Here is a 12,951-nt window from a genome sequence, read left to right as displayed (position 1 = left end):
TTCTATGAGATTGAAACATTAAGGGGTGGTACATGGCATTAGAAGAGTATAATTGAGGTAGTTTGGTTAATTAGAAAGAACAGAGAGACCGAAATGCTGCAGAGCCCGGGTTGCTGTTAGAGTATCGAGCAAAAGCTGACGAAGAATCCTATTGCAGACTTATAATTTAAGCCAAATAATTAGAAGAAGACCGCAGAAGAATCGAGGAGGAAGGTAGTGTCAGAGAGGGGTGCGACACAGGCGTCAGATCTAGAAGTGGTCATCTTATCTTATCCTGTCCTGAATCCTGTCCTGGAACCTGTCATGAAACCTGAAGCCTTTGTCTCCTGTCCTTTCCCGAGGGACTTTTCCCAACTCCTTGGCGAAGGGGTCGGTTCTCACACCATTCTAGGTAATTATAATGTGCTGTAGATTTAATTTGTGCTGCTCTCTCTATCCTCTCATTTCCAAATGCCATCATTGAAAGCCTTATTAATGTGGATGTTCTCCCTTCCATGGGAGAAGGAGACCATTCTGTGCTTTGATTTTGGCTCACATGAATTTCATTAGATAAACATTTTTTAAAAATTCCTGAGTCTGTGGTTATTTCCATTGCAAAATAAGTAGATTTTACTTCATGTCATTTCACCATCAACTAGTTAAACTAATGGTCCATTGACCAGAGGAAATACCTTTTTGATATGTGAAAGATTTGGTTAGAAGAGTTAGATAACTAAATCTCAGACCGAAAATTATAAAATTTACCCCAGTGGATTAAACTGGCCTGTGTGAATGTGTGTGTTTATGGGCCCAAGGCGAGTATGAGGTATTAGAGTATCTGAGGCTGGTTTACAGCTGGATCACCGGCAAAGAACAGACGCATTGTCTCCCCTGCGCTGCAGTAAGGAACAGGTACCTAGCCTTCCCAGAAGCAAGGAACTGACGCATCGCTTTCCCTGCAACCCTTCTGTTTGTTTTGTGTGACGGATCTAAGGCACTTTGTTGGAAAAGTGTTGCGTTTACAACTGGCATTGAACTGAACAATTTCTACCATTTAAGAACGTTGTTTTTTATAGTGTATTGTGGATTTTGGCCGGTTGATCTTGTTTAGATAAAGAATACTTATGTTTCTAATCTGGTGTGGTGTCCATTTGTAGTGTTTTCACTGTGTAGTTCAGAAATCTTTACACACTGCCGCTGAGATAAACCTGTCTACTCGTGCCAAGCTACCAAGGGGGTGAGCAGGGGTTATTTTAGGAGTGTATCCCCCTTTTCCTGGCTAGAAGCAAGGGTCACTATTTGGACAAAGGTGCAAACCATTGTCAACTAGAGACCCCCATTTCAGTGTCGGAAATAAGAGTAGATCGGGTTTCTCACCCGCTAAATTTTGGCAGGTCAAACTGCCCAAAATTTACCTGTTGAAAAAGTCCTATTAATTAACGCAACAAGTCTTTGCTAGTGCAGTAAACACTGAAATCTGCTTGTGTTATAGCCCATTTTCAGGGCAAAACTGATGATTCCCAACACTTATCACACCTGGTAAATAACAGACCCTGTGTTGTCGTTATTTATCAAATGCAATACAAACTCGTAATTCAGATCATAGAACTAAAGTCACTGTTGCTTTAAAAAAAAAAATACTCAAATAGGAACCTTCCAAAATCATAAAGAGAGAAACGTAGGAAAGGTTTTCACAAAGAATTGTCAACACGAAAATTTCACGAAAATAAAATCAAATAGCACATCTCGTGCTCCAAATTAAAAACACACTCAACGACCCTGTTATTCGTTTTTGAGCACATGTTTTACTTGCACTGGTCTCCTGGAAAAACAAAAGTACTCTAATATGTGTGTTCAGGCAGCCGAACCACTGACTAAAATGGTGTATTGATTTGCAACTACACTTATACATTCCGTGTTCTTTATAAAAGGAAAAACACAAAGACATTAAGCGATGTCATGTATAATTTACAGAGCCCTGATTTTCAATAAAACCTTAGCAAAACATTTAATTTTTGAAACACAGGTACTATTTTGAGGTGCATTCATTCACGAAACCATGGCAACAACTTCATTAATTATTTCATACATCAATCAAGTTGGGGGTAGATTCAGGTCTTGCTCATGCTTTCAGCATTTTACGTAAGCCGGTTTCCCATTCCAGTACTATAGCTGAATCAGGCAGGTTAAAACTGTTGCATCTAACTAAATTAACTATTTAAAGAATTATGCTTTACCCGTTGAAAAAAGGATATATGAGGAAAAAAACAATCTTGTATTCTGCAATACACTATTTATTGTAAATGTTCAACATAAATGCAATTTCACCATATGTTAAAATTCCATTATCTTGAAACTGCCTTCTAAAAGTTTGTTCTTAAATGTCAAAAATATTACTTCACTTCTCTTTCTACCACACTCCATCACGTGGTTTCCCTATATTGCTCGTAGAACACCCCCCTGGACGTTCTCCCCACTTTCCACTCCTTTTCTTGCATTTTTCCTCCTCAAACCTCTCTTCACCCCTCCATATCCCAGGGACATCTTAAGGGTTTTGGGGGCCCAGAGCCAAACGTATTATGGGGGCCCCTGTTTAGAACATTAGAACAGCTTTGTATTTATGTCTCAATATCAGCTCTTTCATGCCTGGTCGCTAACAGTTCATGGGTACACTGGTCCAAATTCTAAATGTGTTTACATCTAATATTCAGGGATAGTGACGTGTGTTTTCAATACTGTAACACAGCAGCAGATCATGAATATTACCGCAAATAATCTCTGTGACCCCATCCCATTTTTCATGTTTTTATCTTAAAAAAACTTTTTTTGTGGATGTTGCATGAAACATAAACACAAAATTTATCTGCAAAATATCTGTAATAGACACTCACAAACAACCAAAATTAAAAATAAAGTAAGGAAAAAAGTATTTAAAGCAATCTGTTTAAGAATTATTGAAGGTGATCAGGGCAAGACTCTGCAGAACAGAACTGGCTCTATTAGGGGGCGGTGGGGGTGACCGGGTGGCACTGAAAGACTGGTGCCCTGGACCAGAGCCGCTTTGCCCATGCCTTCAAACGTCTCTACCTATCCTGCAGACTCATCATCTTCGTTTCTTTCTTTATGTTTTTGTTTGGGAGTGGACATCCTCACTAAACGTCAAATCTTCGTGCCTCCTACCTACCTTCATATGCTATTCTTTCGTGCTTTTTCAACTTTTATACCCAATGACTCAATTTTCAATTAAAGGGACCCATTTCCTATAAAATGGTTACAACTTTTCTCCATTTTAAACTTCGTTGGCACCCTTTTTTTTCTCCTTCCAGACTCTTTTCCTCATATCTTTTTATTTTGTTTTTGTCTGCCAAGTGTGCCACAGTTGTTAATTCAGGTTAGGGTACAAACAGTTGACTACGTCCGAAGCAAATTATTTTGCCATTACTTTCATTACTTCCCCTTTCAAAAACGCTCAATGTTCCAATTCCTGAATTTTAGGAATAGTTAGAATCTTTTGTAGGCAATTTCATAAATTGTTTCCTCATCTTGATTCAATGATTTTTTACAAATTTTGTTCCTGATTTCGGGGCATGACAAAATATAATTTTTCAACAAACGTTTTTCAAAGCTTTGTATTTTTATACTTTGTATTCTCAGGTTAGAGTTTTTTTTAATTAAAACACATCCTACAGCTATTTCTACTAACTTCGGACAATTTTCAGCTAGGTGCATAAACATCATGCATTTGTAAAGTTCTACTACTCATCAACACACACTCATCTTTCGACCCACATACCCTGTCTCTTCTCATGTAAATCTCACATGAGCTCTAGTTTTGCCGTACCTTGATGACTGTAATATCTCTACTCTGTTTTTTTTTACTGAAATAAACAGAGGCCTTGGCATGTGCCCCATTACACTCAAGACTTTAAATGAACAAATGAAAAAGCATCTCGTCTACAAACAGAAACTTGAGTAAGAGGTTTTTTAACCAAAAGCTGGGAATCAGAACCAATGAAATGTCCAGAGCATGTACGAGTGCAAAAAAAGGCCTGCCCTGCGGTATAGTCAACAATACAGCAATCAGAATTTTGTAGACTAATTCACTGAAAGATCATTACTTAAATACAAAACGGCAATAGCATCTCCACTAGCCGTGGGCGGAGTTCACAAAGTTTTACTATGCAAAACTCGTCAGCGGAAGAGTCTGTTAAGTCGCGCTGGTCGCACAGATTTATAGGGCCAGGAGTTTGCCCCATGCTGTACAATCAGCGGGAATGGCACTACACATCGCGCCAGAGGGCACTGCTGCTTTCTGCTGCTCAAGTAGTCATTCTACGCGAGCAGCAGCTTCCTCAACGCGAGTGGCAGATTTCTCAACGCAAGTGGTCACGATGTGGCGCGACTGCCAGCATTGAGAAATCTCTCTGGGAGGAGGCCTAGCGTGCACTTTTTTCTCACAAGTGCTCGCCGAATTAATGTTGGCAAGCCGTTCAAGAGAAAAAACTCTACTCAGTATTCCTTCGCTGAGTTTTTTGGAACTCCAAGCAGAGCGCAGAGTCGGCAAAACCCTGCGAACTCCGCCAGAAGAATGGATTTCCACACCCTCCAAATCTGCACAAACATACCTACAGCAAAATAGCTTTTCAACTTTATTTTCAACATTCACTAATTCCGTGTGCACCAGAAATGTCTTCCCTCATATGGTCTTTACACACTCACTCAGGGACAACTCAATAGGTTGATGGACTTGTGCTATTTAAAGTGACAGAAAAAAGGGACTTACCATCCATTTCCTCCACTGAGATGTTGGCCAACTGTTCACTGTCGCTGCCAGCGGATAGCGAGCGGTTCAAGTAATTATTTCCCTTGTACAACAAGCCAGCGGTCACATGGTGAAACGGCATCTTCTTCCTGACCAATGAGAGGCAAGCATTATTAAATAATGTACAGCTAGCAGGTAACATTCATTGTTTGCATTTGTGCAGACAAAAAACAAAGACTTGTTATAGTGTCAGTCCAACATAGCAGGTTGGTTTTGCTTTTTATTTTTGTAATCCACTTAGTTGAATTTTTTTGCATAGCATTAGGACCACTTCTAAGACACTTCTATAGGCTTAAATTATTCAAATCAGTAGTTCTTAATCCAGCGACGCCCACAAAGTACATATTGGAATCTGGGGACCCCATTGCTTTATTATTGGAATCTGTGGACCCCGGCCTAAGCAAATTTTGATGGTTTGAACCCAAAAAAATATACAAAAATATGGAAATAAGCATTTATCACACTAATACTCATTTTCTTCATTATGTACATCAGATGTATTTATCTGCTGATATTATATTTTTTATTTCCTAAGCTTTCGCGGACCCCCTGAGTAGGTGGCACAGAACCAAGGGGTCCCTGGACTACAGTCCAAGACTGCTGGGTCAGATAATTCTGGTAACATTCCCATACTCCATTGCTTTGCTGTATTTCACCCTCCTATTGCACTTCTTCTCTCTTAACTCTTGCACAGCAAATCACACTCAAAGGAAGCACAGAGTTGTTGGTGATACCTCGCTAGATGTGTTTTGTTTAGACTGAGGGTCAGATGCTGTAGTGCTGGGAAATTGTACGCCGAATTGTTTATTAGTCAATTGTGCTGCAGTTTACAACTGACATGACTATCGACCATCTTGTACAAAACGGTACTTTCGCACTAGTAAAATGTAGATTATTAGTTAATAAAAACCATAAACATAACACCCCAAAAAAGAGGTCATACATTTGACTTATCCATTCGATCAAGATCTAAAAACATGGATGCATCTCACCTATTCCTAGGGGAGTCTTGCCTGGGGCCTCCGCCGCCTCCCTCCCAAGCATTGCACTAGTCTCCCATGTGGACATGTCAGTGTTGCACTGATTGCCAGTGCAAATGTCGCACAAACAATCGCCCGACACCAGTGCAAAATTGCTCATTACCAATGCGATTTATGGAAGCTGGCTCTGCTAGCCTTTTTCTCTGCCAACCAGCCCATTTTGTATTCCAAACAGCTGACAGGCAAAGCTTTTTTATTAGAAAGACAAATGTTCTAGCCCTACATGGTTTGGCTGATAAATGGGGCTAAGCTTTTGTTCACCTAACACAGAATGCAAAAGTTCTGCTGTGAGAACGTAACACCAGTTTTATTTTTCAATTTTCCGTAGTGCATTTATTGTTGCGGAAGAGAGTGAGGCCACGCAACGCATTTGTATTAATCAAAACACATCCAATCAAGGAAAAATATAGTAAGCATAAAACCAAACCAGCTACTGCTATAAAAACATTCAATTTATGAAGAAAAGCAACAATAAAAACCAGGTCTGTGAATTACTCGAAGAAGGAGAAAAGGAGAAAACATAACTGTTAGGAAGCAGTGAAACAAAAATAAAGCAACAAGGGAAGAGAAAGATATTTGAAACAAACACTTCCCTTGCTTTGAAACAAAATCGTGATGATGCATTTAGTATTTGCTTACGGACAGGGGATTGCAGTTATTTGTGACAAAACATTAGTAGTCAGAGCAATTCAGAGTAAATTAGCAAACGGTTATGATGTAAGTATCAAAAGAGCAGCTTTTTGAACAGGAAGACACCCTGTCTTGATAATTTGGTGAAAAACATGTCCTCTCACAAGAGACTGGAGAAAGGAGTGTTACACATAGAAAATAGTTACAAAAAAACTACTAGTTAAAAATAAAGAAAATTTCGAACTGTTTATTTTAAATGATAATAATTAAGAGAACGAGTTCACAAGGTGAGGGGTGTTCAATGAGCGTGGCCCCCAGCGGTCCTATTTATAAAGGTGTTAAAATGCACTTCTGTAATACACTTACATGCGTTTCGAATTGCCACTAAACGTTCAACGTTCTGTTAGTTAAAGTGTCAAATAGCCACAGTCCTTTGTAATTTTACTAAGTGCACATGAATAGCCCGATTTTATTCCAATTTAGATGTTTGGGGCTAATTAAAAAGGCATATAAGAGTAAGTAAAAGCATTACTACAGGAATATTTTTTTTTATGAACTCCAAATTTCTTTAGGAATAGAGACATTGTGTGATTATAAACATTCAGGGGCCGATTTGATAATTTGTTCATGGAGAGCAGCAACCATATTTACATCGCTGGATTAGACGAAAGAGAAAACCTGGGGGCATATTATCAAGCCTGTGCGCTAAAATTATCGCCGCTTTATCGGCCGAAAACGGCCGATAAAGCGGCGATAATGGGCTTGATAATATGCTCTATGGAATTCCAATCGAAGCACATGTTAGATGTCTTCACATCTAACATGTGCTTCGATTGGAATTCCATAGAGCATATTATCAAGCCCATTATCGCCGCTTTATCGGCCGTTTTCGGCCGATAAAGCGGCAATAATTTTAGCGCACAGGCTTGATAATATGCCCCAGAGTGTCCAGCCGCATCTATTACGATTGGTCGGCTGCTGTCATCACCTGCGCTGTCACTCTTAAAGACAGCCTTCCAAGACGCACTGCACACGAAGCGCACCTTTCCAGCACCCATTCCTGTCTCTAGCTAGATATAAAAGGCAAAGCGTCCAGCATAGTGAGGGTCTCATTTAGGAGGCCCCTTGCACGACTTTTTCTGACGTTCCGTGGCGCAGAAGCCTGCGTGATATTTATCAGGCAGCACTAAGCCACTTTTTTAAACTTAATTCTGCTTGATAAATATCAGTCCCTTTAACGCAGTGTACTGCGTTAAAGGGGCGTGCAATGGGTTTTGCTGGGGGCCTTCCCAGCAACATCCATGGCCTTTTGACACTGCCCCAGATTTACGAGAAATCGTAAATCTGAGGCAGTGCCAAAAGCTTACGCCACCCCAGGGGAGGAGTAAGGGAGGCGCAACGGGGAGAAATATCTTTATTTCTCCTTGTTTTTTTTCTTTTTCTTTGTGTGCTGCATTCTGCAGCACATGTAGAGAGAGGAAAAGCCTCTTGTGATTATTTTTGTACAAAAAGGTTTCCCTTCCTGTACAAAAACAATCATCCCCACAACGCAGGCACCCTTGCACCATTGTGCCAAGGTGCCTGCGTTGGCGCAGGCAGCCCATTGTGCGCCGGCGCAGGGGAAAAGGACAGGATTGCACCGTATCTTATAGATTTGGCGCATTCCTGCCCTTTTCTTTTGCCGTAGGGAAGCGCAGCAGGAAGGCCTGCTGCACTTCCCAACGGCAAAACCTCATAAATGAGGGCCTCTGTGTGTACAGTGAACCTCAGTAAACATGCAATGGATGGGTTGTTGGGAGCTGTGAAAGCACTTTACCTTCTTAGCACCTGCAACAATGTAGAGAGTAACCCCTTTAATAAAGGCACAGAGGAGAGAGTTCAGCCAAACCAATACAAAAGGTTTTCCCCCGGACATATTGTTACAATCCAAACTTTTATTATATGGATGCTTAATTATCAACAGAAGAACAACAGATATAACTTCGATGTCAAAAAAAGAACAAGTTATTGTGACACAATAACCCTTTCAGTATTTTGATTGCATAAAGTTGTTTTCTACGCTATTTTTGGCCCAAATGTTTTTAATGATGTATCTGGTCCAATTGATGATAAAATAAAATATATTAACAAATGTATGTTATGTGTATTTTATTAGATGTTTATGAGATTCTAAATATTGTGGTTGCAGCATAATTGGTTACTCCTTGACATTGAAGTTACATCTCTTGTTTTTGTGTTGATAAATAAGCATCCACATAGCGAAAGTTTAGATTTTAACAATAAGTCCAGTGGAAAAACGGTTGTATTGGTGTTCGTTTTTTAACCTGCACCCGGTCTGGCTATCTTAGAAGATTTATCTTTGGGTCAAAAACTGTGGGTGTTTGCGTTAATCCAACCCAGTAATGCTCCTTTAACACAAAATGTCACAAAATAATTGTGGGTGCTGAAGAAAGGTCACATTTCCAATGCAAAATAACTTTTGTGCTAGAAAGTAAATGCCAGTGCATTTTTCTATGTCACATTGAGACAATTTGGCTCTGTACATAGGGGTTCATTACGATGGCGGTGAACCCACCACCGACAGGCTGCGATGGCAGGTTCACCGCCATTATGAGGCCATTTACCGCCCGTCATATAGTGATGGGGAGCGGTACCTTGATGGTCATATTATGGTGGTTGGAAACACGAACCACCACGTATCCGATGGGCTCCTTGATCCTGCCACTGCTGCGGAGGCCCTCAGAATGTAATGCATGCCGGCGGTGCCTAGCAGGCACCACCGGTCAGATTACAATGCTGGCTCCCCACCAGCCTTTCCATGGCGGTTCACCCGCCATGGAAAGGTTGGTGGAAAAGGCCTTTGGAGGCCCATTGCGGGCACCCCTTGTGGAGGGGCAATTTGTTTTTGCACATGGGGGCACCTGTGATGCCCACCTACATTTCCCTACAGCATGTGGCAGGCACTGGGTGGTGCCTGTCATGTACTGCATGGAAAAGCAAAAGCTTCCTTTTTACCATTGCGGCAGGTGCTGCAGCCATGGAAGAAATTCCTTTTGCAGGCGCCGTTGTGGTGCACGCATTGTAATTGCATATGTGGGACCGCCGCCTTATAGGCAGGCGGTGCCCATTCCCATTTTAATCAGGACCATAGTGTTATGAAACCTGAGACTTGGTGAGGGCACCTGCGAGGCCACTTACACATGATAGGAATCAGCATAGGTCTTAGAAAATTATTCTTAAGCTCAACCCTTGGTAACGTGGCTGAGAGCAGACAGGCTTAACTTCAAAGACAGGAATGTAAAGCATTTAAAAACACAAATTCAGTAAATAATTAAGACACAACACATAATAACAATCTAACACCACTGTATAATATTAGTAAATATTTTTATCTTTATAATGACACCAAAACAACAAAAATCCAATGTAGGGAACCGGAGATATGAATTTTCAAAGATTTAATAAAATATAGCACTTAGAAGATTATAGCACCATATTGTGAAACCCGCTCGCGATAGAGCCCTGAGCGGCTACAGTACACGCCAGGTCCCGGTCTCAGTTTCTACCTTCACACTTAGAAACTTTTCTGGAGCTTTTCTCCTCAAGGCCCCTTGAAGCTACCAGCCAGTCCAGACTCGGTGAGGGTTCCCTTCAGCAGGGCAACCCAGGAATCCAGGCTGGCATGCAATGGAAGGCAGGCGGCTTGGCGTTCCCAGTTGCTCCTGGTGACCTTTTCTACGAGCTGATTTAGAAACCTTTTCTGGAGCTTTTTCTCACGGGGTCTCTCCATGCTCCTCATTTAGCCGGATCCGGTGAGGGTTTGCCGGCTTCAGATTTCTTCTAGTGTCAGACAATCTCTGGAAGTTGGAGCGATGGAGCCTTTTAGCGGGATGAACCTGGTTGGCTTGGCCGGCTCGCGGTTGACGGCAGGCGGCCTGGCAGGCCAGGTTGAGTCTGTCCCTCTCTGGAGCGTTTTTTCAAAGTTGCTCCAAAGTTCTTCAAACTTCTTGAACTTCTTCCTGAAGTTCCTCATGGGTTCCCACAGTGTCTCAAACTCACTCCAAGGGTCTGGAAGCTTGAAAGGTTCCTTGAAAGTTGAGGATGTCAGATCCCACAAACCACTGGTACAAAACTCTTACAAATCCACTGATGGTTCTCCAAGGTTTATATTTAGTTGGTGATGTTCCAGATGAGCTCTTTTAACCCGTAGCATTCAGGGAGTCCACTCTTTAGTTCTTTTCCAGCAAGATAATCCACAGGGATGTAGTTTGAGATGATGCAGTCTTCAGAGGTCAGGCCTTAGAAATCTTTGCACAGCAAAACTTCTCAACAGGGCACTTCTTGCTTCAGTACGTTTCAAGCAGCAGATCTGGAGGGCTAGTACTCTGGGTCAAGCAGGAGGTCACTTCTGATCAATGGGAGCAGAGTAACTCCTCCAAGATATGACCACATCCTGTAGGGTGTGGCATTATCTTGGCCCAGAGTGCATCAAATCTTCCAAATCCATAATGGCTGATTTTCCAGCAAGAAGGTAAGAGCTGGCTAAACACACTCTTGGGATGGCTAATTTACTTGGACCCTCCCCCCTGCATCTGCTCATACCTTCCTTAATCCTACCATCTGCCTAAAGTGGGAAGTTCAGAGCTGTAAATAACACTGGTCTCTGCTCTCCTCTTTGAAGAACATAGTTTACGACTCCTCCCCTTGGCCTGGCATTCCTATGTAACAGCATACTGCACTGGCAGCAGAGCTGGTTAACCCCAGGGGCACCTCCACAAGGCAACCTGGCTAATCCACTTAACTCTGACCAATCAGGGCAGTCCACTGGAAGGCTGAATTTGGACTTACAAACAAGAAAGTCTTATAACTTCTTGTATGTACACTTTAGGAGAAATTCAACAATATGATATTGTTGGATTTATGAATACCATTCTGGGAAGTCTTTGAATGGCATTTCTGTCCCACTCCTATCAAGAGTTATTAATCAATAACTTCCTCCCATGTTCACCTATGTAACAGGAGATTTGCAATGGGAATAATGACTTGGGCCAGGACTTACAAAAACATATTTTATAAGTTCTTGCCTTATATCTACAGGAACCCCATTACATGTGCAACTAGGGGAAACTTTAGTGGTTCTCCATCTGTAGAAATATTGCATATTCCCCCTCCACAGTGCTCCTAGCATCAAAGTCAAATTTGAGCAGCACTTTACCACAATGTGGAGCGTGAAATGTGAAATTTCACTATACCCGGCCACTTAAAAAATCATTTTATAAAGGTGTACCTTATAAATACCTGACCCCCCAACCCTGGGATACTTAGGGGAGACCCTGAAGGTCCCTAATATGCCAAAACATTGTAGGTTATCCATTTGTAAGTGCCCCAAACACCAAAGTCAAGTTTGGACACAATGTACTTTTAAAAAGCAGTCCTGGCACCCAGGGCTGTTTTTTTTTTACTGACCTCAGGCTTCATCAGTTCACACATGCAAGTGCAGAAAGAGCTGCCTCTAAACTGTCATGCCATAGGATACGAGGGATTTCTAGGTAGTTTCAATCCCCCTGCCCTATTATGTTCTGGGGGCCTATAGGGGAGGTCATGCCAATCACAGGGGTACCCCACCATACCATTGTGTACTCCAGTGTATGTAGGTGTTGTAACTGTATTATAATGTGTCTCTTTCAACATTGCACTGGCCCTGGGCCTGGTTAGGCAGAGCCCATGATTTGATTTGATTTGTCAACTTGTAAAGCGCGCGAATGCCCGTGGGCGTCTTGGCGCTATGATAAATCCTTCCATCCCTTGAACGGTGTCTAAAGTTATGCAGAGAATAGCCATGTTTTTACTTCCTTTCTAAAGGATTCCAAAGATGGGCAGGTTTTTATGGCAAGAGGCAGCTGATTCCAGGTGTGTGCTGCATGTACAAGGAAGCTTCTACCGCCCCAGTTTGCTCGTCTAAATCTGGGAACGGTAATTAGTTTCAATTGGCCGGATCTCAGAGGTCTCGTTGGTTCATATTGTTTCAGATGGTCAATCAGCATCAGTTACCACCAGTATCAGTCAGCAAAAAGTTGGGGGGTGCCCAGGGCACAGGATGACTTTGCAACAAGTGGCCATCAGTTTATATAGTACCAGAAAGTTCATTATCCTCATATACTTCAGGTCAGAAAAGTATCTTAGGTACTGAGTCTGTATCATGATGCTGTCTTCAGCGCTGCATCAGAGCACAAGAGGTGCTTCTTTTTAGCATCTTCAGCATTTACATTAACTTTAAAAATCGCGGTGTTAATGCACTTTTTTCTGACAAAAGAGCTCAGAAAAAGGCAATTACTGCCCTTTGATTCCTGGCTCTGTTGTCGGTAAATCATGAATTTAACTCAGTGATTTTTCAAGTTAATGTAAGAGCTAAAAAAGAAGTGTAGAGACCTCTTCTGCACTAGCTCTAAAAAGAAGTGTAAAGACCCTTCTGCACTAGTG

At 41.7% G+C, this 12,951-nt stretch overlaps 1 protein-coding gene across 1 annotated transcript in view; it reads right to left on the bottom strand.

The window, feature by feature from the left end:
• Positions 1 to 4,883, bottom strand: part of CALN1 (calneuron 1) — a 1,377,605-nt gene extending 1,372,722 nt beyond the window's left edge. Inside the window, exon 1 of the mRNA XM_086958485.1 lies at positions 4,763 to 4,883. Within this exon, the coding sequence (XP_086814611.1) occupies positions 4,763 to 4,883 (121 nt within the window). The remainder of the gene's footprint in view (positions 1 to 4,762) is intronic.
• Positions 4,884 to 12,951: the final 8,068 nt, after the last annotated feature.

This window comes from Lissotriton vulgaris, chromosome 2_1 (assembly GCF_964263255.1).
Source record: "Lissotriton vulgaris chromosome 2_1, aLisVul1.2, whole genome shotgun sequence".
Taxonomy (NCBI): Eukaryota; Metazoa; Chordata; class Amphibia; order Caudata; family Salamandridae; genus Lissotriton; species Lissotriton vulgaris.
Note: the sequence above shows the minus strand (reverse complement) of the source record. Positions and strands in the feature narration are given on the sequence as shown.